Genomic DNA, 26,544 nt, shown 5'->3' with positions numbered 1-26,544 from the left:
TGTATTGAAAAATTCTGGACAAAAACAACAAAGTGTCATCCCTATCCTTAAGAATGTTTAGTTATCCCTTTGTCTACTTTACCTTCACTTAGACAAGTGAATAAAACAAAATCATTTCACAATGATCATCAATATTGGAAGATGGATATGACTTAATGACAATGTTCAGTGTAGCACCTAACGTTACTGAGAACAGCACATTTTTGTTACCATGTACAAAAGAAACGTGTATTACAATCTGGCACCACCGTGTATATAGTCTTCTCACAAAGTGTGCTTTTGCTACCTTATTGATATTTTTGTCCTTTCACTAAGTACATGTTCCAGGAGAAACCTGATATTTTCTACAAGGATTTATGTACAATTCAGCCATAGCGAAAAGCTATGGTCTAGGCTTGTTGGACAAATTGTCCAGGAGGCCAAATGATGCCTTTGTCTCCTTGCATTCAGTATGGTTCCTGTCAAATTTTTGTCAAAAAGGATACCAACCATAGCTTCATAAGCCCTGCATCTTCAAAACAGAGAAATGTTACTGATGCCATAGAAAACTTAACTGAACCTTTCTGTTTACAATTCGCTGAAGCTACCAAATTCTGGACTCGGTACAGCCAATCTTTTGTAGCAGGTTCTAATGTTGCCATTTACAATTTGCTGACATGTTCACAAATGGCAGCATTTATAGTAGGTAATCACCAAAGATTATCGGTATTAGAATGAACACCTGGTACCTACTGTCATTTCTTGACATTCTCGTCTGTATCATTTTATGACCACTTGAGTCCATGGCACAACCTTTTCTCACAGTCAGTGTCCTCTGATCTTGCACATGTCCATGTCCGCCACATCAGGCTGGTTTAGACAACATTTAAGATTCGTCCTCCTCCTCTTCATGCGTGGCCTGGCTTTCTGGGCTCTCGGGGCTGTACGTGGGGGAGGCCGGGGAATAACCCGGGGTGGTCGGGGAGTAGGTGGAACCCTTGGGACTGGTGGGTGAGTAGGTCGGAGACGTGGGGCTGTACTTAGGAGATGTGGGGCTGTACTTTGGAGTGTCTGGAGTGTAGCTGGGTGAGGTGGGACTGTATTTCGGGGACGTGGGTGTGTAGGTGGGGCTGGCGGGGCTGTACTTGGGAGACGTGGGTGTGTATTTTGGAGTGGAGGGGGAGTAGCTAGGCGAGGCAGGGGAGTACTTGGCACTGGATGGGGAGTAGGTGGGGGAGGTGGGTGAGTACTTGGGAGACGAGGGGCTGTACTTGGGTGAGGAAGGGCTGTACTTGGGGGATGTTGGAGTGTACTTGGGTGAGGAGGGACTGTACTTGGGAGACGTGGGACTGTACTTGGGTGAGGTGGGGGTGTACTGGGGTGAGGTTGGGCTGTAGCTGGGTGAGGTTGGAGAGTACTTGGGACTGGATGGGGAATAGCTGGGTGAGCTGGGTGAGTAGCTGGGGGACTGGGGAGAGTAGTTGGGTGAGCTGGGTGAGTAGCTGGGACTGGTGGGACTGTAGCTGGGTGAGGCTGGGGAGTACGAAGGACTGGTGGGTGAGTAGCTGGGGGAGGTGGGTGAGTACTTGGGTGACGTGGGTGTGTAGTTGGGAGACGTGGGTGAGTAAGAGGGGCTGGTGGGGCTGTAGGATGGACTGGTGGGGCTGTAAGACGGGCTGGTAGGACTGTAAGACGGAGAGGTGGGGGAATAGGAAGGTGAAGTTGGGCTGTAGGAGGGTGACGTTGGGCTGTAGGAAGGAGAGGTTGGGCTGTACGATGGCGAGGTCGGTGAGTAACTCGGACTCGTTGGTGAGTAGCTCGGTGATGTTGGCGAGTAACTTGGGCTGGTTGGTGAGTAGCTCGGCGAGGTCGGGGAGTAACTCGGACTGGTCGGACTGTAGCTCGGCGACGTCGGTGAATAGCTCGGCGACGTTGGGCTGTAGTTGGGACTTGCCGGCGAGTAGCTCGGTGATGTCGGTGAATACGACGGCGAAGTCGGCGAGTAGCCGGGACTCTGTGGCGTCATCCCGCCGGGGCTGCGCGGCATGTACGCAGGGGAGGCCGGCGAGTAGCTGGGAGACATGGGTCCCCCCGGGGAGGGGATGTAGGGACTGGCAGGGCCCGGGGACCCTGGGGAGCCGGGGGTGGGGGACCAGGCTGGGCTGTAGCCTGCTGGACTCATCCCACTGGCATCTGACGCAGCAGAGGGCGAGAATCCTGCAGCTCCAGGAGTCATGCCACTTCCTGTGGTGGTAGGGATATTTGAGTTAGAAAAGGTCTGTTTCAGCTTAAAAGCAAGTTTCCAAATTTCAAATGCACAGCATTAAAGCCAAAACGTTACATGTCTACTTGTCAAAACGAGCCCTACAGTTAAATTTGACCTGTACCCTCTAGCCTGTTAAATGTCATTTGAAACTGAAGATACCATAGCATAAAGTTCAAAGAAATTACATAGAATTCCTTCACACTCTACATAATGGTATCCAGTATCTTTACCCCAGTACTAAGAAATATAGAGATGTTGGTCTAAGATACACACTGTAGTGTAAGATATCTATTTACCCAACAAGTCAAAAGATACGGAACCCAAATTATCTCCACAAGCCCCGACCATTCCTGTTGCACATCTGATGACTGTAACTTACCGAGTCCTGGTGACCACGCCCCACCATAAGCGGGCGTGCCCACTTGTTGCCACGGTGTCATCTGCGGTGACATGGACGCCGTGGGAGATCCCGCGTTCCCAAAGAACATCCCTGGTCCTGTAACACGTGCATAAACACTGTCATCTCTCCTGGCAATGCTACCTGTACATCCCATACAGAACTACTGCAACACTTCACAGGTTAACCTCTTATACCCAGCATTTCTCAGTACTTCATATTTGATTTGATTTATTGAAATTGCAACAGTACAATACACGCAGAACAGAGGCAGCTGTTGCTGGTGTTGTGTCTCGCACATAGAAACGAATACTGGACAGACAATACTCATTTTCACTTGAGTCTAGTGGGGAAAGTCATGTTAAGTGCCTTTCCCAAGGGCGCAAGATCGGTGGCATGTCAGGGCTCGAACCCGGGACCTCTTGGTTCTGAGTCGCGCACGCTGCCGTTGCGCCACTTTTACATTATTGTTACATTTACACAAAGACAGTAACAGGTAAAATGAACTGTGCTTATGAGCAAGCACATTCTCAACATAGTCGATTACAATAAAGTATAAAATTAATTCCTCTGGCTCTGCAAGATTCATAAGGAACTAAATTATTCATAGGATGGTTCCACTGATATCTATGACGGATCCGAACTCTAATTCATTGTAACATTCAGGGAAAAGTTTCATCCACAATATGGTCTCAGGACAAAAGGATGAGTCCAAGCCAATGATCTTTGATTTAAATTAAGCTCTTAGAAGTACATCCACTTAAGTGAAGGCAATTATTGTCAGTTTTCCTTGTTCATAGTACAAATGCATCTTTGCTCAAATTTCTTACTTTTAAAGCTGAAGAGTTTTCAAGTCATATTCTATGCAAATTCTATACTTCTGATTCAACTAATGTTTCCATTTCTCTGTTTTAACTATTCAACATATTGGTGAGAGTTAGTTTGACTGGGTTGGAAAGGTCAACTCAAGGAAAAAAGTTTGTCAGTTCATAAAAATCAAGTGATACATTTCTAAAGAAAAGTACTACTACTGGGTACTGTGATTTTATCATTTTTCAGATATGCTGTATATTACTATATAATACATTTAACATCTTAACATACATACAGTAAATCTACAAAAATATTTGGGTGCACAGTTCCAACTTTGGGTGTACTAAGGTGCACATGCACACAGTATTTCGAGCCCTGCATAAGAAGTCCCACCTAAAGGGTAGGTTCAAACATCAATGAAGCAGACCAGTAACGAAGATTACAAAACAACAGTGTCGTACCTGGCCCAGCCATCAGCCCCCCTCCCACCAGGTTAGTGGGGATCTCCATGCCGTATTTGCACTTCTCTGCGTCCAGCATCAAGTCGAAGGAGCCCGTCCCGATCCGTGCCAGCTGTCCCAGCATGATGTTCTCTGACACCCCCCACATGTAGTCTGTCTCACTGTGGGACGCTGACTCCATCAGGATGTCAACCTGGGGTGGGCAGGAATATGGTAATCATCAAATACCATATCATCACAGGGCTCAAAATCCATTTGGGGTAATAGTTAACGTTGCACTGGTGCACCCAACCTAAAAAAAATGGGTGCACAAAAAATTTTCTGGGTGCACCATGTAAGATAAAATAAGAATGTTAGCAAAAACTAATTATGTTTTATTTCTAAGGAAAAGTACTTCTACGATGATACTATAATTTTTCTGAATTTAAGAATATGCTGTATACTACTATACATTTAACATCTTTACATACGTAAACTGACGAAAATATTTGGGTGCACTGGTGCACCCACAAAAAAAAATTGAGTGCACAGCTCGAATTTTGGCACCCAGTATTTCTACACAAAGGGAATCAATTTAAATCCAAAGATCAACAGTACTTGTATACAGTGTCCTGAAACTAGACTGATACAATGATATCAGCACAATAAGGATTGAGTAGAAAACAGTTTCAGAATTGCGTAAGAACGTTACCGTTTCCTCGAAGGAGCACTTCATGAGAGGTCCGACCTCCTGGCGGTTGATCCCGTGGCGCGTGATGGCCATGAGATGACCCTTCTGGGTCATGATGTCACACAGCAGTGCCAGGTGGCGGTAGTTCACGTAGGAACCGTCGAAGGAGATAACGTGGTTCATCTCCTTCTCAATCGCCTTCCGCACAGCTTCGATGCCAAGGATCTAACAAAAGATGGGATCATGTTATTTTACACTTTTGTAGAGGTACTATTTCTGCTAGAAATGTTTCTGGATGGTGTCATTCATACTCAGGGTAAAGGTTTTTGTACTTTTCTCTGTATATCTATACTGCTGCAAATGAGCGTTCACGAAAAGCGCGTGATAGCCAGTGATAGTTGGATGATTTGCCTGACAATAAAATTGCATGAGTTTTCAAATAACTTGCATGTTTATGATGTAGACAAAATCAGCAATGCTTGTATGTAAACTTCAACATTGCTTTTAGAAACTTTTGGATGATACAGTTCTGAAACCATTTCCAATCTTTGCGAGCATTTTATATCTGGTAACAGACCACCAAAAAAATATCCACGTTTACATACATGTATACATGGACTGGTGCAACTAGAATAGCAGACATCAGATATACATTTGTACCTGTACAGCTCCAACTTTGAATGAATGAATTTCTTTATTTCAGGTATTTCAACCATAGAAAACAACGGTACAGACATAGAAACACAAACTATATATACAGCATCTCATATACATTTAAAACAAAGAATTACTGACCATCTGACCTCAGAAGACATTGTATTATGCTATTGTTGATGACTGTACTATGCTATTGTTTGCTGCACTAACCTGCATATGCAAGTGGCATTTCAAGGCCCAAGTTTACAAACATAGTCGAAACAATACCGATTTCACAGTGATGAAATCAAACCATTTACCTGGAATATCTCTACGATGTCGTTAGACGTGGTTCGGACAGGGTCGACGTTCTTCTCGGAGAGAACCTTCATGAGGTTGACTCCGTCTGTCTCCAGGATCCACTCCTGTAGGGCCTTGTACTCTCCCTCGTCTGTGATGATGATTCTCTTCTTGGAGTCCTGCTGCGGCAAATGCATGTACACCTGGGGGGAAGAGTGCAGGTGTCAGGAAAGAAACGGTATACCTGATAATATCCTAAAAATCTGACTAGTGGCATAACACAAAGTCTGTACACCTGGGGGGAAGAGTGCAGGTGTCAGGAAAGAAACGGTATACCTGATACTGTAAGTCTCTTTATGTTCACAGTAGCAAAAGTTCACGGTCTGAGAAAAATGGACATGTTCACGGAACTATATGTCCACGGTGGCGACAGGTGCAGGAAAAAGAAAGTCCAGGAATTATTATTTTGTTATAACTGTAATGATAAGTTCACTGTACAGAAGTGACAGTGAAACAGTGAACATAAAGATACAGTGAAAAAATCAGGAATTACAGTAATATCCTAAAAATCTGACTAGTGGCATAACACAAAGTCTGATTTCTAAACAAGAAAACAATAGTCTTCTTTCTTGTGTTCACTTAGAAATTTAGAAACCAATGTTAGTTTCTCACAAAGGACATCCTAGTTTTCACCTTAATATTCAGGCAGCGAACGTATCGACACAGCCAGGCCAGGACAGGCTCTACCAATCATAATTCCAAAGCAGACAAATAAACCAACCATAAGCTTTGCTCATATCTTTGAAAACAAGAAACTGCTAGCAGGGCTGTTCCCAAGCAATGGAGCAAGGGTGCTCCCCCTAATCCCAAAATGATAGAACCTCTCCCAAAATGTTCAAAGTTAGGGTTTTCTCTAAGTATTTACATGAAAATTTGCTGATTTTTCATCAACCGATTAGAGAGCACCTCTCCCCTTTATGGGGAGACCCCTGGCTAGCCTTGGTCGACTAAAACATGAATGACAGCTACGCTGATTCTGTGAAGCTGGTGTGTTACGCCAAAGGGTGGTTATACTGTCTGTAACAATACAGATGAAGAAGCTGCTAGCAGTCGACAGAAATGTGTACCTTAGCGATCTGTTCGATGCCCTGTAGTGTCATGTCTGTCAGCATGTTGGCCTCGATACAGCGCAGAAACACATCGTCATCCATCTTATCCACCATCTCCTCCTCCTGCAGCAAGGAAAACAAAAAACCTCTAGAAATATAACAATTGCAAAGCAAATGCATAATGTTTACCTTCGCATATGGTCTGCTCTGTTAATTCCTACTCAAACACATTCATATATATGGTGACAGGAGTCTAAATCCCTCCTGCTATAAAATTGCAACATGATGTAACCCAACACCAGTTACCATGGCAACAGACATCTGGTTCAGGTCATTGACCTCATTTGTTTGGAGAAGAAGAAGAGGAAACAGAGCAAAAACAACATGTTTTCCTTTGGTAAACATAATTACAGGTACATAAATTTACACTATCCGAGTGTCACATAAATTTGTATCTGTATTCTAAGCCTATTATGGTGTGTGACCTTGGGGTTTAGAAAATGCAAGTAGCTATATGCCTTATATTTCAACTTTTTGCTGATTGACATGAAAAGCAGTGTTTGAAATATCCATCTGCATTTTGCATTTTGCAATAGTGCAGAACATTGAAAAAAGTATTTCGTAACCACTAAAAACTCTTAGTTGAAGAAGTTACGTTGTACTTCGCTCTAAACAATGGTATGTCTTTTCCTGACATAATATCTACAGTAATGTTTAACAGATATTTCACTATTGATAACAGTTTAAACATGAGAGCCGTCCACTTACGTCCATCATTTTGCTGTCGTCGTTGTTCATGATACGGATTCGAAGCACCAGCTTCTCAGCGTTGTCATCGTTGAAGATACAATTCAAGTCATCTCCGAAGCCTGAAAGAAAGTAGCATTTTTTCATTTGTAGCCTCTTGTTGTGCAAATCTTAAAGGTATTGTGTTTTCAAATTTCAAAAAGTTGCCATCAGTAAAAAATTAGAGTGTGATGTTGAAACATCAAGTTGTGTCAGAAACATGTGATCATCATTGGCAACAATACACATATGAATTTCAGTGCTTATCTGCACACAAGTTTTTCAATTCAATTTTTAAATCAATTTTAGGCCACACGAATTTGATTTGTTGGTTTCCGGACTTTTCCAGAAAAAATATGAAGAGACAGGACAAAAAAAATAAAACTAAAAACAGACCAAGGCATCCTCTGATAGCCCCAAAAGGTATGAAAGGTGCCCTGAGGTCAACATACCAGGCTGGTATGAGAGGAGACAAGAAAAGTCTCTGATTTAATGTTTTGTTTCTTACTTTGATGCAGTGATATGTGATGTTGGCTGTGTATATGTGATGTTCCCACTGAATCAAAACCATTTGTACAATTATTGAGTCAAAATTCTAAAATATCGGAACCTTGTTTTTTTCGGCTCGCCTTGTTTTTTTTGCCCGCTCGCATTAGATTTGGAGTCTGAGGAGGATGTCATCCATATAATTTACTTGCTGTGGCCTTACCTGCATTGATCTTCTCTGCGATGGACTCCATGGTCAGCTTCTTGTCCGTCATGCGTTTGCGGTCCAGCTCGATACGCAGCAGCCAGGGCGAGATGCGGTGAGGGTCGAAGTCCGGCATCTCGTAGTACACGTTAACAAACTCCTGATCCTCCTCGATCACCGTGTTCTGAGGGTCAGGGTCGTAGTAGATGGCGGTATTCGCCGTGACCTTTCTAAGGGTCGTGTGCTCCAATCTACAGAGGATATCCTAGGGAAAAAGGTAACAGCTTTCTTTAGAAATTTGTACATTTAAATCATTCTTGACAGGTACATAATGATTGTGTTTGTAAGGTGGTCCAGGTTAAAATAACCTACAATTATGTAGCTTCAGAGTCAGTTTGAAAGGGCCAAAAAGGGTAACCCAAATATCCAATGTAATCAGGGCTGGAAATACTGGGTGCATGTGCACCTCAGTGCACCCAAAATTGGAGCTGTGCACCCAATTTTTTTCTGTGGGTGCACTGGTGCTATTTTTGTACATATCAAATGTATAATAGCATACAGGATATTCCTGGCATCTGAGTGTCAGAAAAACAATAAAACTTTTGTTGTAGTACTTGTTTAAGATTTTGAAGTTAGCTCCTATTTCAGATTCAAGCTCAGAAGAGGGGCAGTAAGATCTGTAATTAGGTTTTGTTTTATAAATTATATGGTGCAATTGCCAAAATTGAATTTCGAACCCTGAACATGTCCTATCTATCATTCATCAGGTACACTGTTTCCTACCTTTGCCTTCTCCGCATCATTAGCTGGTTGTCCCAGCAGGAACACCGTCAGTGACGGAGTCTTGGGCTTCTTGGAGACATTGATGATCTCCTTGAGACGTGGCACACCCAGCGTGACGTTCTTGGCCGACACGCCGGCGTAATGGAACGTGTTTAGTGTCATCTGTGTGGCGGGCTCTCCCAGGGACTGGGCAGCCAGCGCTCCTACCATCTCACCTGGCTGGACCTGGGGGAAGTAGAGTGCACAGTTGTCACAATTACATTATGTATTAAGGTAGCAGGACACAGTTTCTGGCCTATGGGGATTTCTATAGTTAAGAACCCCAATGTGACCTACGCGGTAAAAAATATAGAAGGGTACAAAAGTTAGGTTCAGAATTTGAATAAGTTTGAGTTCAAGGTATAATGTACAAAATATGTGAAAATGGGCTGAAGTTTGTCTGCTAGTTCACTCGTGATGCAATCTTTTAAAAGCGCTATGCGGAAGGTCATGGAACTGCAGCAAGCGCACAGCACTAGGCTGTGACAGTATCAAGGCGCAAATCTACGCTAAACGAACAAAGATCAAATTTCAACTTATACAGTCTCAAACCTTACGTATTCTTGCACTCTTGCAATAGTATACAATCTTACTATAGTATGGGAACCTATCTGGTAATAGACTAAATTATAATAGACTAAGGACTCATTATCAAAAATTATAAACATTATCAAAAGTTTGGATACTCACAATAGCCTGGTTGAACCTGGACTCGATTTCTCCTAACAGCCAATCAAACGCCTCGGTGGAGAGGCGGAACTCTTCCAGTACGCGCCGCGTACAGAGTGTGGAGCGGAGGAGGGTGTTGAACAGGATGGTGGCGTTAGCCTGCGCCTGGATGCTGATGGGGTCATCGCCCTTCACAATCACCAGCTTCTTACTCAGCTCTCGAACGCCTGAAAGACACAAACAAAATCAGCCCCTGCAGTTCAAAAAAAGCTGCTAGAGGGTCTAAATCTAATAAGCCCAAGAGTCTCGAACACCTATAAGAAACAAAATCAGCCCCTGCAGTTACAAAAAAGCTGCTAGAGGGTACAAATCTAATAAGCCCAAGAGTCTCAAACACCTGAAAGACACAAACAAAATCAACCCCTGCAGTTCCACAAAAGCTGCTAGAGGGTCCAAATCTAATAAGCCCAAGAGTCTCGAACATCTGAAAGATACAAACAAAATCGTCCCCTGCAGTTCCAAAAAAGCTGCTAGAGGGTCCAAAACGAGCCCAAAAGCTACCTTTGAAAATACATCACAATAGCATGCCCAAAACAAGAGATATCAACACTGGAAATCTTAAAGCAAGTACCCAAATTGTAAGTCTACTGAGAAACTGAAATTAAAGAGACTCACCTTCAACGACCTTGATTGGGTGAAGGTCAGTGGGTGCCCGGGTGTTAACATGAAAGATCTTCTGGGCATTCCAAATAATCCTGGCCAAGTTACAAGGCAGTGCCACCTGGGACAAGCAAGCAAGAAATTTTTATCAGACATCAAAAAAATGTCACAAATATATCACATGTCCAGATCTCTTGGACCCATTGGCCAAAAATTAGGTGTTAAAACAAACCATTGCTTCCTTAAAAACAACATAACAAGTTAGATGCCTAGGGGTAGGAAACAAAATCTTGTGTTTCCCATATTTAGTCCTGAAAAAAACTTAAGGGTTGGGATAATCTTTTCTTCCTTTTTTATAGACTTTTATAGGCGATTTCTAGTGATCCAACCTATACAATACAGTCTAACAAAAAAGATTGTAGGGTCGCCAGTTTTTTTCTAGGGTTGGTCAGTTAACATAACATTTTTTGTCCTGATTTTTTAAATCCAATTTTAGCATCATTTTTCCTTGAGACGGGGGTTAGACGTGCTTGCATCAAATTTTTTTGCAGCAAGATTTTTTATGGCTGGGTGCCCTTCCTAACACCAACCCAAACCCTAGTAGGGCCCAGGATCCTTCTGAGGGGAGAAATATGTGTAAAGTGCCTTTCCCAAGGGCACAACGTCTGGGTGCATGTCCGGACATGTCTGAGTCCAACCCCGGGATTGAACCTGGGTCTACTCGCTTGACTTTGGGTCATACTTTGCTTGACGGTCGGGTGCTCTATCCACTACACCACACAGACGCCACACAAATTTCTAAGGCCCACACTGTTGTGACTTTCCCCCCACCTTGGCGTCGCCTGTTTGATTGACAGATCGCAGCACGTCCCTGTCCACTCGCAGCTGCTCGAACTCCGCCTCAATCTCCGTCTGCAGGCGCGCGTCGCTGGTGATCTCACGCACGATGTCCTCCTGCAGGATTCTCCGCAGGTACCTACAGGACACAAAGCACGGATCAGGAACAGACACCTACTGATTTAGACCAGAACTGCATCTCAAGCAAACCCGGGAAATGTTTTACTGTAGAATTTTTCATGAGGGCCTGCATGGGGGGTAGTCATTACAAATTACGCTCAATTTTCGCCCCCAATTATGAATTACGTTAACGTCTCAGAGTTGATTACGGCTTTATGATTTCCAGCTAATGCACTATTACGACTTACGTTGATTTTGGGGGCGGCTGGCTACGGATTACGAAGACTAAAAAGGCCTGATTACGCCTTACGAAAAAGGGCATGCAGGCCCTCTTTCACGGGTGACTGGAAGAGTCAAGGCACTGATTTAAGAGGGACACCTATTGATTCGAAAGAAAACTGTATCTCAAGCAAACCCGGAAAATGCTTTACAGTAGAATTTTTCATAGGTGACTGCAGGACACTGATTTACAGTATAAGAGAGACACTTATTGACTCAAAAGAGAATTGCAACTCCAGGAAACCGTCTGTGTAGAATTCAAGGACCTGGTTGAGACATCAACCAATTCGCATACTGACATTTCTCAAGTTTTTCACTGTACTGTTATGTTCATTGTTTTCACTGTCACTTCTGTACCGTGAACTTATCATTACAGTTAACAAATAATTCCTGGACCTTCTTTTTCCTGCACCTGTCACCACCGTGAATATATAGTTCCGTGAACATGTCCATTTTTCTCAGATTGTGAACTTTTGCCACCGTGAACATAAAGTGAATTACAGTATTTTGTAGGTGACTGCAGGACACTGATTTAAGAGAGACACCTATTGACTCAAAAGAGAACTGCAAATCAAAAAAAAACCTCCATGGTGTGATTAAACAAGTACAAACCTTTCATTTTGGTAGTCCAGTTTGAACTTCTTCTCAAAGGATCTGTTGGAAGGCTTGAGAGTCGCCAGGTTCTGAAACTCAATGGAAACAGCATCGAGGCCGTCCTCTCCGTAACGCAACTGTACCAGATGACGGTTAGAATTTCGGACCGTCCCATCGTACGCGATCATCACGCTCTCCATAGCCTTGATCAGACGCCGCTGAATGTAACCTGTGTGACAGAGATAGCATCAGTAAATATGCGCCCCCTTTCTGGATGTACAAGAACTGCAAGTAACTGTAACAACTGTTGGATATCATTATCTTACTAGAATAAATCTGATTTCTTTTCCTTTGGAGAGGCTAACTGATATCAATATATATTTCTTGAACTTTATCAATAGACAATATCTTTTCTGCAAGAACATTTCTAAAGATTGTACAAGTCTGTGCAAAAATTCAAACTGACAACTTTAGAGGGCTGGAAATACTGGGTGCATGTGCACCTTAAGTTAGTGCACCCAAAATTGGAGCTGTGCACCCAATTTTTTTCTGTGGGTGCACCAGTGCACCCAAATATTTTTGTAGGTATTTTTGTACATATCAACTGTATAATAAAATGCAGGATATTGTTGGCATCGAAGTGTCAGAAAATAAAATCTTTGTTAATTTAATTTAGTACTTGTTTAAGATTTTGAAGTTTAGCTCCCATTTCAGATTCAAGCTCAGAAGAGGAGCAGTAAAATCTGTAATTAGATTTTGTTTTACATGGTGCACCCAAAAAATTTTTTGTGCACCTAATTTTCTAGGTTGGGTGGACCAGTATACCTATTCCCAAAAATGAAGTTCAAGCCCTGACTTACCTGTTTCTGATGTCTTCACAGCTGTGTCAATCAGTCCCTCACGACCGCCCATGGCGTGGAAGAAAAACTCCGACGGCGTCAGGCCGGCCAGGTACGAGTTCTCCACGAACCCACGAGACTCGGGACCGTAGTCGTCCTTGATGAAGTGCGGCAGCGTGCGATGGCGGAAGCCGAAGGGAATACGCTTTCCCTCTACGTTCTGTTGTCCCACACAGGCGATAACCTGGAACAAGCGGCACAGGATCGGTGAGCGAGACAGCACGTCGGCAGAACATACTGCGCCTGCGCAAAACCCCCATTTTTCACGGTTTTCATTGAATTTTGCATCTTTTTTGCTTGTTGTAGATGATATTCTTTCCGACATAACATTTGGAAACTACAGACGGAATGTTAACCTTATATGCACGAATACGACCTTCTATGAGATGTTACATGTATGTCAAAGTGCTATGCAAAATACATTATGAGTTTAGCAATGGTATGGGAGACAATCTACTCTTCCAATTCATTTCTTTACATTTTCGTCTTTTCCGTTTAATTTTGCCTCTACAACATTGGTATCGTTTTCCAATATTTATTTTGCAACTTACAGTATACATGTATACTTGCTCATTTTGCAACTGTTTTGTACGATTAACAGTAAGGTTGAAAACCTTTTGTTTTGGAAACGGTCGAACATTCATGTGTGCGCGGGTCATCTACATGTATTTATAGTCAAATCAACATGTGAAGAATTAGTGTCACCTGTGAGATGTTAATCTTGGAGCCTTTGGAGCCGGCCACCACCATGGACTTGAAGTTGTTAAACTCGGACAAGCTCTTCTGGGCACTGCCTCCAGTCTTGTCACGAGCGTCGTTCAGGATTCGATTCACCTGGAACAAAAATACATGGTCCTTCATTTCTGTTTCTGTCTGTATCTGTGCCTGTATACTATAACAGTATAGCCAGTATAACCGCCCTTCAGTGTGACACACCAGCTTCACAGGCACGCGGCGCGGCGGCAGCTGGCTACATTACACCTAACGACTTGTCACACCAAACCCTTCAACATCTAACTCTAAACACTGTTTAAAGCTATCTAATGATAATGTCCCTACTGTACTTGGTGACAGTGAGTTCCACTCTGCGATAGTTCTAGGAAAGAATAAATTCTTGAACACCTCATTCCTTGGTTGATAACTCTGGTACTTGAAGGCATGGCTATTTCTTCTTTCTGTTCCAATGTTGCTTTTACAATCTGCCAAATTGGATCTGCACTTCGTAGCGGTATCACCTGTTACGCCAGTAATTTAGAAATATCGAAGAGAAAACAACAGCCCAAAATCTCTCACCTGATTCTCGAATGTCTGTCTGAGGGTGTTGCCGGGCGTCGGCTCCAGCTCGTCGTTATGGGCCTTCTCGATGACCTCTATCACGTCCAGCTTGGCCTTCTTGATGGTGTTCTGGATGTCTTGGTACGTCTGCGTGTCGGCGATGCAGTCCCCGATACCGATGGTGTGGCCTTCCAGTAGAAGCCAGTTGTTGACCACCGTCTGGATGTATCCGTAGAAGAGTTTGGCGATCTCGTGGCCCAGCTCCAACGCTACGATGTGAACCAGCGAGCCACCAGACGGTCCCAACGACTTCTTACACAGGATGCCAGAGATCAGTTCTCCATTTTCCACAATGACCTAAAGAGAAGAAAATAACATTTTACAACTTGTACAAGCTAAGAGGAATGATATCTTTTGAAAACAGAAGTTGCCGTCAGTAAAAAATTAGAGTGTGATGTTGAAACATCAAGCTGTGTCAGAAACATGTGATCATCATTGGCAACAATATTATTTTTGGATACACACATTTAAAGATGTTTATTAAACATCTTTAAATGTATGTATCTGTCTATATTTCAACAACAAATTTTACGGCTCTCAGTGGCCAATATGAGATGTTGTCATATCGGCGCACCAAATCCGTAAGGTGTTTTTGGCACCCTGACAGACAGATTAGCCAAAGAGGCTCGGTGGGCGTCACTCCACCGTATAGGTGGGGAAGTCGTGTAAAGTGCCTTTCCCAAGGTCACAACGTCGGGCCACGGTGAGTATCGAACCCGGGACCTCTCAGTTCCGAGTCCAACGCTCTAACTGTTGCGCCACCGACGCCACTGATCTGTCTATATACAACATGTATATGTACCTATATATATTTTCTCAAACTGCAAACATGTAGTGAATAACAGTATCCCTTCCATCATTTACTGTGGTGGAGGGACAGGACTTGAAATACTGGGTGCATGTGCACATTAGTGCACCCAAGTTTAGAGCTGAGCACCCAAATTTTTTCTGTGGGTGCACCAGTGAACCCAAATATTTTTGTAGGTACTTTTGTACATATCAAATGTATAATAGTATACAAGATATTCTTGGCATCTAAGTATCCGACAAAATAATAAAATCTTTCTTGTAGTACTTGTTTAAGATTTTGAAGCTAGATTCAAGCTCAGAAGCAGAGCAGTAAGACCTGTAATTACTATTTAGTTTTTGTTTTACATGGTGCAACCTAGAAAATTTGTGTGCACCTAATTTTTAAGGTAGGGTGCACCAGTACACCTATTCCCAAAATGAATTTCAAGCCCTGAGAGATCATCACAAATTTCAATATTTACAGTATCCTCGTACCTTGGTATCACCGGGAGATATCCACTTATATGGACCGCTGTCTTCCTCGTCTGGATGCGTACTGTGCATGCGGATACAGTTGATGTGTCCTGGGATGATGAGGGAGAAGAGCTGCTTGCCTGTCCACAGAGGCTTGGGTTTGAGGATGGCCGGCTGGGGCATCTTACCATCCCACGTGGGTAACCACATCAGTAGGTTCATCATGCTCTCCTGTGTGTGTTACAGAGATAGCATTGGTACATGTAAATATGCGCCCCCTTTCTGAATACAAAAGAACTGCAAGTGACTCCTTGATTTAGAACACCTTCTCTTGTACTGTGAGCATTGTATATCATTTTCTTATTAAAGATAAACGATTTCTTTTTTTTTTAAGAGGTTGGCCGTTGGGGGGCCAGCAAAATGGTGTGTAATGGGGAGGGGGGAACAAACTTTCTGTCAGAAAAATCAAATTGACTTGTGGAAAGCTGACCTAAAAATTAGACAAGCACATTAATTAATTAATAATGATTAAAACCTTGTATGAAGTAAGGAAATGATGGTTTGACAGGGGGTTGCTTGAAATGAACCATCCAGGGATTACTCATTTACTGGAATAAGCAGTTACAAAAAAAGGTATTTTTCCTAAACAAGGAGTTATGAGAGCCTTATAAATATAATAGATAAATATTAATAATAAATAAAACTAAAATAATTCTACAGTCTTCCATTGTCAATTTTATATTAAATGCAGGCAATACCGGTAGTCATATCAAATGCATGCATTCAGAAAACTTGGCATCTAACCAACTTGTATTGTTATATTTTGGTTTAGGCCAAGAAAAAAACATGTTGTGTTTCCTGTTTCCCAAGCGACCCTAGAAAAAAACTGCAAACCCTAGACTTTTTTTTGGTGGACCCCTGCAAGACTCTAAGAGACATAATTTTTTTTTACTGATCAACCTTTTCTACATTTTTTTGTAGCTCCATGATCTGACACCTGAGTGATGAAACATTGTGCAATATATTTTCCAACACTGACTTTTGAAAATATAATATATAAGTGTCCTCATGCAAGTTTTTCATTTTGTAAACTGTAGTGCATAAGTTTGATTACTAGAGATTGCCAAAGTCAAATGAAAATATATATATATATATATACTCCCTACCTACCGACCCTAAATCTTTTCATGACTGAAACAGGAAACACAGCATTTTTTTCTAGGCCTAACTTGTATTAGATATATTTTGGTTTAACTAATTTATACTAGTATTAGTAGTAAGAGACAAACCCTGTCGATGAAGACATCTCTCCGTGTGAACTTCCTGACAGCGGTGAGTGTGTCCTGTACTATCCCCATGACGGGGCGGTTAGACTGCGGCGTGATGATCATACGCGGCACCATGGCCAGCTCCATGATCTCCGCCCGCGTCTCCACCGACTGGGGCACGTGCAGGTTCATCTCGTCTCCGTCAAAGTCAGCGTTGTACGGTGTTGTTACACTGTGAAGGCAAAACACGCCATTTTTAGTAAAGCGGCACCAATTTAATTTGTTGTTTAGCCAGTATGGCCACACCATTTTAATTTCTTGGTTAACGGATTTTTCTAGAAGAATAATGGAGCTGGCGGGTGAAAAAATAAATAAAAATAAAAACAGGCCTAGACATCCTATCATGGCGCCAAATGGTATGATAGGAGCCATGAAGTCAACACACCAGGCTGGTTCAAAATTTAAACAATGAATTTGGAACTTCTAATGATACCACTGCATTGAAAGATGGAATAGCTGTAACAACTAGGAAGACAAGGACTGTTTTCAACTGTTCGTGGCAAAATATGAGCATTTTGCAGTTGATTCTGAATTTTTATTTTTATTTGCAAATCAGAAAAAAATGAAGCGGGCAAAATTGTTAACCAAGAAATTAAATTGGTGTGGCCTTATTGACAATTTTTTGTAGGTAGCAAGATTCTGGATCGAAATTGTGTAATTTGGTAAATGGCGGAACACCACAACCACCCCAATATTATAGGAATAGGATTCGAACCCCTAACCTTTAGATCCAAAACCTAAGATGTTCTTACCTTAGGTTCAAACGGAAGGTTGACCAGGGTAGGATCTTGACTCTGTGGCCCATCATGGACATTTTATGTAGCGTGGGCTGACGGTTAAAGATCACGATGTCATCATCGCGAATGTGTCGCTCCACCTGTACAACAACAAGAAATCGATTCATTACAAATCACTTTTCAATCTTCACAGAGTACCATAGTCCCACCATACTAAAAGACACCAGTCCTACAATTAGTTTTACTGTTTTACACAGTAGTTTAGATTAGAAAGATAAATAACATTTGCAAAGCAAGTTCATCATGTTTACCTTCGCATATGGTCTGCTCTGTTAATTCTTACTCAAACACATTCATATATATGGTCAGACAGGAGTCTAAATCCCTCCTACTATAGAATTGCAACATGATGTAACCCAACACTAGTCACCATAGTGACAGACGTTTGGTTCAGGTTATTGAGCTTATTTGTTTGGAGAAGAAGAGGAAGAATAAACAGAGCAAAAACAATACATTTTTCTTCAGTAAACATAATAGTACCTGATTAATGATGGCACGTTAGACCATTATTCCAAGAAAGCCTTCACATGTCTACACAGAATGTGTTCACCAACACATGATACAAACCACAATTGTCAAAACTTTAAAAAAGACAAGTACACATTGTAGTGATATTTTTGGCAGATCCAGAACAGGTTAGTAACTTTGTAGATGCCCAATATGGGAATTAAATAGGAAAATACAATTTTCCTGATGCTTTCCTTACCTTGTAGCCACACTGTAGATGGAGGTCGCTGGGTTTAGGGTGGTAGCGGAGGTCTATTCTGTGTCCCGTATCTCGGATAATGTACTTTGCACCAGGATACTGGTTCGCTCCTCTTCTCACTAGCTCTTGCATTCTGAAACAAAATAAGAGGAATAGGCGATCTTTTATTACAGTTGTATACGCTTAAAGGTATGGTAGTTTCAAAATGTGAAAAGTTGCCGTCAGTAAAAAATTAGAGTGTGATGTTGAAACATCAAGTTGTGTCAGAAACATGAGATCATCATTGGCAACAATAAACATTTTTATAATATTATGTACATGTAATTCCAAAACATGATGCTGCTTCAACCTTGACTTTAGGCCACACCAATTTAATTTGTTGGTTCTCAGATTCGCCTCTTTATTATTTTTTTTATTTGCAGAAAAAAGAAAGATTCAAATCTGGTTCTGAATCAACTTAAATATGCTACTATTTTGCCCCCAACAATTAAGGAAAGTCCTTTTCCTATTTGTTACAGTTTTCCATCTATCAACGCAGTGGTTTGTTATAAACCCAGCCTCTTGTGTTGACTTCATGGCTCATATTGTAGCATTTGGGGCTATAATAGGATGCCTAGTCCTGTTTTTATGTTTATCTTTTTCTCGCCCTGTCACTTCAAATTTTTTCTGAAAAAATCCAAGAACCAACAAATTAAATTGGTCTGGCCTTTTAAGCTTCCTTGTTCACAACACTATTGTCTACTGTAAATCCATTTCTTTTCACAATGACATAAAATCGCATTGGGAGAAAAAAGTAGTGTCTTGTAGTTCATGGTTGAAATGGTTGAACAATTCTGTATTTATTTATAATAATACAAAACACACGATAGCTGTACCATAATTAAAACCATTGCAGGCATTTCAAGACTTACAAGTTACAGATCCTGTGAAAAAAAGCATTACTTACCTGTCAATGTTGAAGGGTGTGACAATCTCTGGGAAGGTCAGGTTTTGTGCGACAGTCCGCGGACAGCCGACCTGGTCGATCTGTAGGTTAGGGTCCGGCGTGATGACAGCGCGGGCGGAGAAATCCACACGTTTCCCCATCAGGTTACCACGGATACGACCTTCCTTGCCCTTCAGCCGCTGTTTGACTGACTTGAGCGGTCGTCCTGACTTTTGTACAGCCTGTAGATAGTAAAATTCTAAGTTACCAACAGTTCAACCTGGTACTAACGGCAAACAAGCTTGGCCAATTCTCTTTAAGCTATTCATACATGTAGACATTTAGCGAGTGCGAGACAACACTGTCTTGTTTCATTGATAAACTGTCATCTTTATATGAAGATTTTCACATCTTCAACCTAGAGTTCTTACAAGTTTTCCTCGTTTTTGAATGCTAAATTGTCAAAATTGTCATCTTTAACTTAAAATTTTTAGTTTATCTTGTTGCTAGACGTACAAGTCTGAACCTGTACGTAAAAAAAACATACATGTCTGAACCTGTACCTTAAAAAGACGTTCAAGTCTGAACCTGTACCTAAAAAAAAAATACATGTCTGAACCTGTACCTTAAAAAGACGTTCAAGTCTGAACCTGTACCTAAAAAAATGTACATGTCTGAACCTGTACCTAAAAAAAAAACGTACATGTCTAAACCTGTACTTAAAAAAACATACATGTCTGAACCTATACCTAAAAAAACGTACAAGTCTGAACCTGTACCTAAAAAAGATGTTCAAGTCTGAACCTGTACCTAAAAAAGACGTTCAAGTCTGAACTTGTACCTAAAAAGACGTTCAAGTCTGAACCTGTACCTAAAAAGACGTACAGATTTGACCCTGTACCTAAAAAGATAGTGTAGATCTGAACCTGTACCTAAAAAGACGTTCAAGTCTGAACCTGTACCTAAAAAAGACGTACAGATTTGACCCTGTACCTAAAAAAGATGTGTAGATCTGAACCTGTACCTAAAAAAACGTACATCTGAACCCGTACCTAAGAAAACATACATGTCTGAACCTGTACCTTAAAAAGACATTCAAGTCTGAATCTGTACCTAAAAAAACGTATATGTCTGCACCTGTACCTAAAAAAACGTACGTCTAAACCTGTACTTAAAAAGATGTGTAGATCTGGACATGTACCTAAAAAGACATGTAGATCTGAACCTGTACCTACAAAACATACAGATCTGATTCTGAACCTGTACCTTAAAAAGATGTAAAGGTTTGAACCTATACCTAAAAAGATGTAAAGGTTTGAACCTATACCTAAAAAGATGTAAAGGTTTGAACCTATACCTAAAAAGATGTAAAGGTCTGAACCTGTACCTAAAAAGATGTACACTATACAAGTCAAAACAACATCGAGGGCACAGGTACTAGATACACAGCCCTACAACAAAACAATTAGACCAAATATTGTCCCTTGTCAGCGTACGTACCCTGGGCATGCCGGGGACCTCGTTGTCCACCAGTGTTGTGACGTGAAACTGCAGCATCTTGGTGTCCTCCGCGATGATGTGAGCCGCCGCTCCGTTCATCTCGTTCCGCTTCAGCTGGTTGTTGATCTTCACGATGTCAGCCAACTTGTGCGTCAAATCATCCTGAAGGAATTAGTTAAAAAGTTAAAGAGCCTTCTGGCATAGAGTGGCGCATAGGGCGGCGCTCATCTCCATTTTCACTAGCCCTGGGCCACAGAACAGTTCAATCACTAGTCCACTGGTAGTGCAGTGTGTTGAACTCCCATACTCTTCCTCAAATGCCGAGTGCTAAGCAGAGAAAGCAATATGTACCATAAAAGTCTTTGGTATGACTCGGCCGGGGATCGAACTCACGACCTACCGAATGCAAGGTGAGCACTCTACCCACTTGGTCATTGCACCCAAAGGAATGCATCCACTTATTTTCACAAGAATCACAGATATGAAAAGGTATTGAATGTGCAAAACACTGTAGCCTAAAAATTCTTTTTTTTTTTTAAATTTCATGCTCTCACTCTTAGAAAGAGGGTGTTTCAATCTGTCAAAAAATTTGCTATATGTCTTTTTTGCTACAGCTGTCCATGATTTATGCAAAGCCTTGATAAAGTTGACCAAGGATTTGACTGGAGTGACTATGAAATTAAGTTCCTTCTTTTTTTTTCAAATTTAGATGTTACATACGACAAGTCTATTTGTGAGATAAAGTATACCACATACCTGTCCTCTGGCTGCACCAAACATGACTACCGAGGGTCGGACTTGTAGCGGCGCCACGGGAAGTACCGTCACAACCATCCAGTCTGGTCGGGCGAACCTCGGATCCATTCCCATGATGCTACACTCCTCATCTGTCACAGAAAGCATTTAGTAAGTTTATGGAAGCAACGGGCATCACTTTTGACAAAATTGAAACAGTTTAAAAGGTAAGGCAGCAAACATTTACCAATCAAAAATAAAGATACACTAGAAAGATAACATTTGCAAAGCAAATGCATAACGTTAACTTTCGTATATGGTCTGCTCTGTTAATTCTTACTCCAACACATTCATACAATTATAAATGGTGACAGGAGTCTAAGTCCCTCTTGCTATAAAATTGCAACATGATGTAACCCAACACCAGTTACCATGGTGATAGACGTCTGGTTTCTGGTCATTGACCTTTTGGTGTTTGGAATGGAAGAGGAAACAGAGCAAAAACAATGTTTTTCTTCGGTAAACATAAAAATGTTCATGATTTGTCTCCTCAGAATTTTATTCAAGCCATTCAGAAAGCGTAATCAGTACTTCACCTGTAGTACTACTACTAAAAACTAGTGCTGGTTTAGTAAACCCACATTTAGGTTCAGGTCCGGATTCAAGTCCAGAGGTTTAGGTTCAGTTCTGGACTTGTAAGTCCGGACCTAAACCCATGGCATATACAAAATTGCATGTTGGCAACCTTGCAATGTTGTCTGGGTGAAACTTTGGCCACATAACATGGAGGCCAGTAGTTGACGATGCCCGATGGCAATGTTTTCTTCATTTTGCAGCACGGAAGGTTTTAGGTGGTTTGGAAAGAAAAGGGGTGTGTGAAATGGTCTTTTGTGGAAATAAGTCCAGACTCGGTTCTTGACTTTTACTTTAGGTTTTTTTGGACTTGAACCTAAACATTCTTACAAGTCCGGATCCAAGTCCAGTGAACCGGTATGCAGCACAACCTACCAGAGATGCGTTTGAAGATTTCCAGTACTCTCTCGGCGCTGAGCTGGATTTTCCGTTCTTGGGAGTCCTCGTTGACATGTTTCCACTCCGCTGTCAGGTCCAACCCCACCCTGCGAATCTGGGGCTGGTAACGACCGCAACCACCATGACCCTGGGAACAATCAGTCAATTAATCGATCAATCAAATAGTCTCCAAATCAACATATAGCCTGAGGATATGATGACTTATATTAACTACTGATAACAGTGTTGGACAAGTCCCATTGCCCACTTGCCCAGGGCAAGTAAAAGTACTAGTACTGTTCGGGCAAGTGAACATCCCCCTGTACTTGCCTGATTGGGCAAGTTAATTTTTTGGATGTGGCATTATGCCCCAGTGTTTGGAGCAAAATCACTCATCATTTTCCCATAATGTATTCCCATATCTTTTGATGTCAGTCAAAAGTATGACTTTTTGTCAAAGAATCATTCATTTGCAACTCCTTACTTTGGGAAATACTGGTCAAGCATATAAGTTTTTTTTTTTCTGAAAAAAAATGTTCTTGCGGTAAAAATGCATAGAAACATGTCATTTATATTTTGCATTGGGCAAGTGAAAAGTTGGTTTGGGCAAGTAGAAATGACCATGTTCTTGCCTGATAGGGCACATGGATTTTTGAAAACTTGTCCAACCCTGCTACTGTACCACAGAATGGCCATGAAGATGAATGACTTTACCTTGGGCTTCTCTTCCTTTCCCTCCTCAGGACCGACTTCAGCGTCCACCTCGTCCCCTCCTTCACAGATCATCTTGCCCTTGCACAGGTCGTACACGTGCGTCAGTCGCTTCTTGGGCTGGCCCTTCGACTTGCCCACGATGTCCTTGATTCTTGGGTCATCCTGTATAAGAAACAAGGGAAGTGTGGAAGAACGGTTAAGAAAGTGCTCCAAAAAGCAGCGCCTGTTTCTTTGCTTTTGCTACTGTTCACTTCCTCACAGATCTTTCTGTTCAAAACCAGTCCCCAACATTTCATGGATGAAGTCAAAATTGAGTGCCATCCCTCAACTTCTTTCAATTTGTACCAACCATATTTTCAAGTTACATGTACCTTTCAGTAATACCAAACCGTTCAAATTTTGAAGGAAAATATATGCTTTCAAGGCCTAATTATAAACTTTGAAGTATGGGCACTACAAATGTGTACAAAATTTCAACACTAGACATTTTGACTGATGTAGAAAATGATTTTTGATGTTGGCAGTCAATTTCTGTAGTTCAATTCAGGCTGTGACTATTGTGACATAGTTGATGTCATAAGAAACCATTCTACTATAACTTAGAAGACAACAAGCCTGTACTCACTGGACTGACTAACAGTTTGGAGCAGAAGAAGCACACACATCTCATGATCTTGATGGTCTTGGTCAGAAAGCCGATGTGGAACACCGGCTTGGCCAGTTCGATGTGTCCGAAGTGTCCGGGACACTCCGCCATGTTGCCGGCGCAGGTCTGACACCTGGCGGAGCGGTCGATCACGCCCTGCCGAGGGTCCATCAGACCGCAGAGCTTCGGCCGCCCTCCCTCCATCATCTCGGAGTACCGGATTCCGCCTTCTGTGACCGACATCCGTTTCTGAACGCAACATAATCAATTATTACGATAACATAAAACAATTAGGAAAAAAAATGATACATGAAGAGAAAACATTATGCAGCAAGTTTAAACTGTAATTTGTAACACAAGAAATTGGACTCACCCAAATTTTCGACTGTACAACTCCAGTCTTTGTCACGGAATGAACAATCCACCGCTTCCGTGACGTCACGCAGATAACACACGTGACTCCGTGGATTGTTCATTCCTTGACAAAGACTGGAGTTGTACAGTCGAAAATTTGGGTGAGTCCAATTTCTTGTGTTGGAAATTACAGTTTAAACTCGCTGCATAATGACTTCTACCAACACAGATGAACTTTCAAGATATGAAGAGAAAAGGTTGTATCGTTCATACTCTTATAAGTGTCTGCTGACACTATACTTTCCAATGGCTATTCAATATCCTATTCAAGCTTTGGCTGGGTGCCTGAATACATTCATGCAAAACACAGTTACATAATATACATTGTACTATGATTGTAGTTGTAAAAGAAGTGAATACATAAAGGGACTGTTTGTAAACCGAATTTTGGTCGTCTTATGATCAACATAGCCTAGGAAAGGACTATCCCCAAGCATTGAAGCAAAGGTGCTCCCCTCTTCCAAAAATCTTACCACCTCTCCCAAAATGCTCAAATTTAGGGTTTTCTCTTAGTATTTTCATGGAAAGTCGACAACTTTTTTTTGCGACATCAACCAACTAGGGAGCACCTCTCCCAAACAATGGAATGATTTTGCATAAAAGATACATGTTTATATTAAAACGAAGATGACCTTGATATGCAAATTTACAAATCATATGCAATCCGTCATAAACTTTATAACCTTAGACTTAGAGTTTCACTGGGAAGTTTTAACTCTTTTCTCTTCAAGAGCAAATTTTTTTGCAAAATGCCAATCTTTCATGTCATCATAATGAATTACATTTCTGTAATGCCATATGTTGGAAATATTAAAAACCTGTTTTTGTGGCATCAACAAATTTGCTAAGGACTTTTCCAATGAAATTAATGCATAATTCAGAAGTATGTATTATTCCATAAGAAGTGTCCTTTTCTTGAGTCATGAGCTATCTCAGCATTTTTTTGTCTTTAAAGTTTAGCATTTTTTTGTCTTTAAAGTTTAACGCTTTTTTTAGCAGATCTAAATTTTACAGATTTCTAAACCTGGCATAAGTTTTCTTTCAGGAAAGTGTTTCAAGCTTTAGCAACTTCAACATAGAAGATTTTCCCACATATTTTATTCCTGCTTTCCTAGTACATAAATATTGGAGCAAAAATAGGTTTTTCTAGTATACAGTTTAGTTAAGCAAAACTATAACGTTACACCATATATAATATTGTCCACTTGTGAACTGATATCCTGATGATATTAGTAATATCATATTACTCGGGAAGTAATATTATCATTTCCACAAAGAATAAATTCTATAACCATTACGGTTTAGTTACTTGGCAACATAAGAAATATTTGTATCGATCTAAAACTTTTTAACAAATCTACATAAACGCCCCCCCCCCCACTATGTCACAAAGGTTTAGTTGAAAACTTCCGAATAATAAATTGCCGACGTCGAAACTAAGGACTAAAATACATGCATGACGACTTAAATTGAGAGGACATGTAAATTGCATCACCACTGCCACCACGTACAATTTCGTCCGGGCTCAGGATGCCGAACTGGACTCTTTTCACCGGGCGCAAAGGCGCCGAAGTGTCGCTGAGGATGGGCCCGAAAACAGGCATGGTGACGCCGTGAGCTCAGGCGCGGGTGCTCGGTAAGAATGGAAGTGGCTTCCTTGGCGGGAATTTCCACGAAAAGGCGCAGTCCTATCTATCCATACGCCTCTTGAGTATTTGTTTACTATATTTTAGCTACTTTGTAGCCAATGCTCATCTATTTACAACTTGGTTTGACACGGAGAGTCCTTTTTAGGAGCTCCACTCGCTGCAGCGCACAAGGCGCTTCTGACTGAAGCTCGGCCGTCCGGAGTATTTATAGGTTTAAAGCAAACGGGGTTTCCCGAGGTAAAAATAAAGGGTTTCCCGGGTTTGGAGCTCGAATTTCATTGGCTAGCGTCATGACGCGTCATTCGAAAGTTTCCGAGGAGAATACGAGCAGGTTCCGATTGCGGTCGGAGAAGCTTCGGGAAACTCCGGAGAGGCCCGAGAGTCGTCGGCTGTCGACGAAATCGCCCCAGTTCGCTGAGGACGACGTGCGCAGCAAGATGGTGGCGGATTTTGCTTGGAATAAATGGGGTTGTATGGCACGAAATAAAGGGGGGATTTTTACCACATCTTGGCTTCGTTAGTTTAAGAGGATT

The 26,544-nt window shown here is 41.7% G+C and overlaps 1 protein-coding gene across 1 annotated transcript; it reads right to left on the bottom strand.

Annotated features, from left to right (window-relative positions):
- LOC109463833 (DNA-directed RNA polymerase II subunit RPB1-like) lies at nucleotides 1–26,184 on the bottom strand. Its single transcript, XM_019760711.1, has 27 exons — nucleotides 25,874–26,184; nucleotides 23,928–24,197; nucleotides 23,303–23,464; nucleotides 22,586–22,736; nucleotides 21,599–21,729; nucleotides 20,843–21,004; nucleotides 19,364–19,584; nucleotides 18,418–18,550; nucleotides 17,667–17,791; nucleotides 16,876–17,086; nucleotides 15,608–15,817; nucleotides 14,282–14,620; nucleotides 13,694–13,822; nucleotides 12,950–13,172; nucleotides 12,108–12,318; nucleotides 11,091–11,235; nucleotides 10,275–10,380; nucleotides 9,621–9,826; nucleotides 8,892–9,116; nucleotides 8,127–8,373; nucleotides 7,400–7,500; nucleotides 6,650–6,754; nucleotides 5,543–5,725; nucleotides 4,608–4,811; nucleotides 3,917–4,109; nucleotides 2,625–2,741; nucleotides 1–2,223 (listed from the first exon to the last, which is right to left on the bottom strand). Exons 1-27 carry the CDS (start codon nucleotides 25,964–25,966, stop codon nucleotides 866–868), a joined length of 5,961 nt encoding a protein of 1,986 aa, XP_019616270.1. The 5' UTR covers nucleotides 25,967–26,184; the 3' UTR covers nucleotides 1–865.
- Nucleotides 26,185–26,544: the final 360 nt, after the last annotated feature.

The sequence above is a fragment of the Branchiostoma belcheri genome, unplaced genomic scaffold, assembly GCF_001625305.1.
Source record: "Branchiostoma belcheri isolate BF01 breed outbred unplaced genomic scaffold, Haploidv18h27 scaffold13, whole genome shotgun sequence".
Lineage (NCBI taxonomy): Eukaryota > Metazoa > Chordata > Leptocardii > Amphioxiformes > Branchiostomatidae > Branchiostoma > Branchiostoma belcheri.
The sequence above is the reverse complement of the archived record's forward strand: the minus strand, read 5'-3'. Positions and strand labels throughout refer to the sequence as shown.

Bases quoted from the DNA above. Each gene is read 5' to 3' on its own strand.
- LOC109463833 (XM_019760711.1), bottom strand. From the start codon at position 25,966: ATGCCTGTTTTCGGGCCCATCCTCAGCGACACTTCGGCGCCTTTGCGC. The intron at 11,236-12,107 runs GTTTGTACTTGT...TGTGTCCTGTAG, and splicing joins CTGGACTACCAAAATGAAAG to GTACCTGCGGAGAATCCTGC. The intron at 2,224-2,624 runs GTAAGTTACAGT...CTACCACCACAG, and splicing joins GGCGTGGTCACCAGGACTCG to GAAGTGGCATGACTCCTGGA.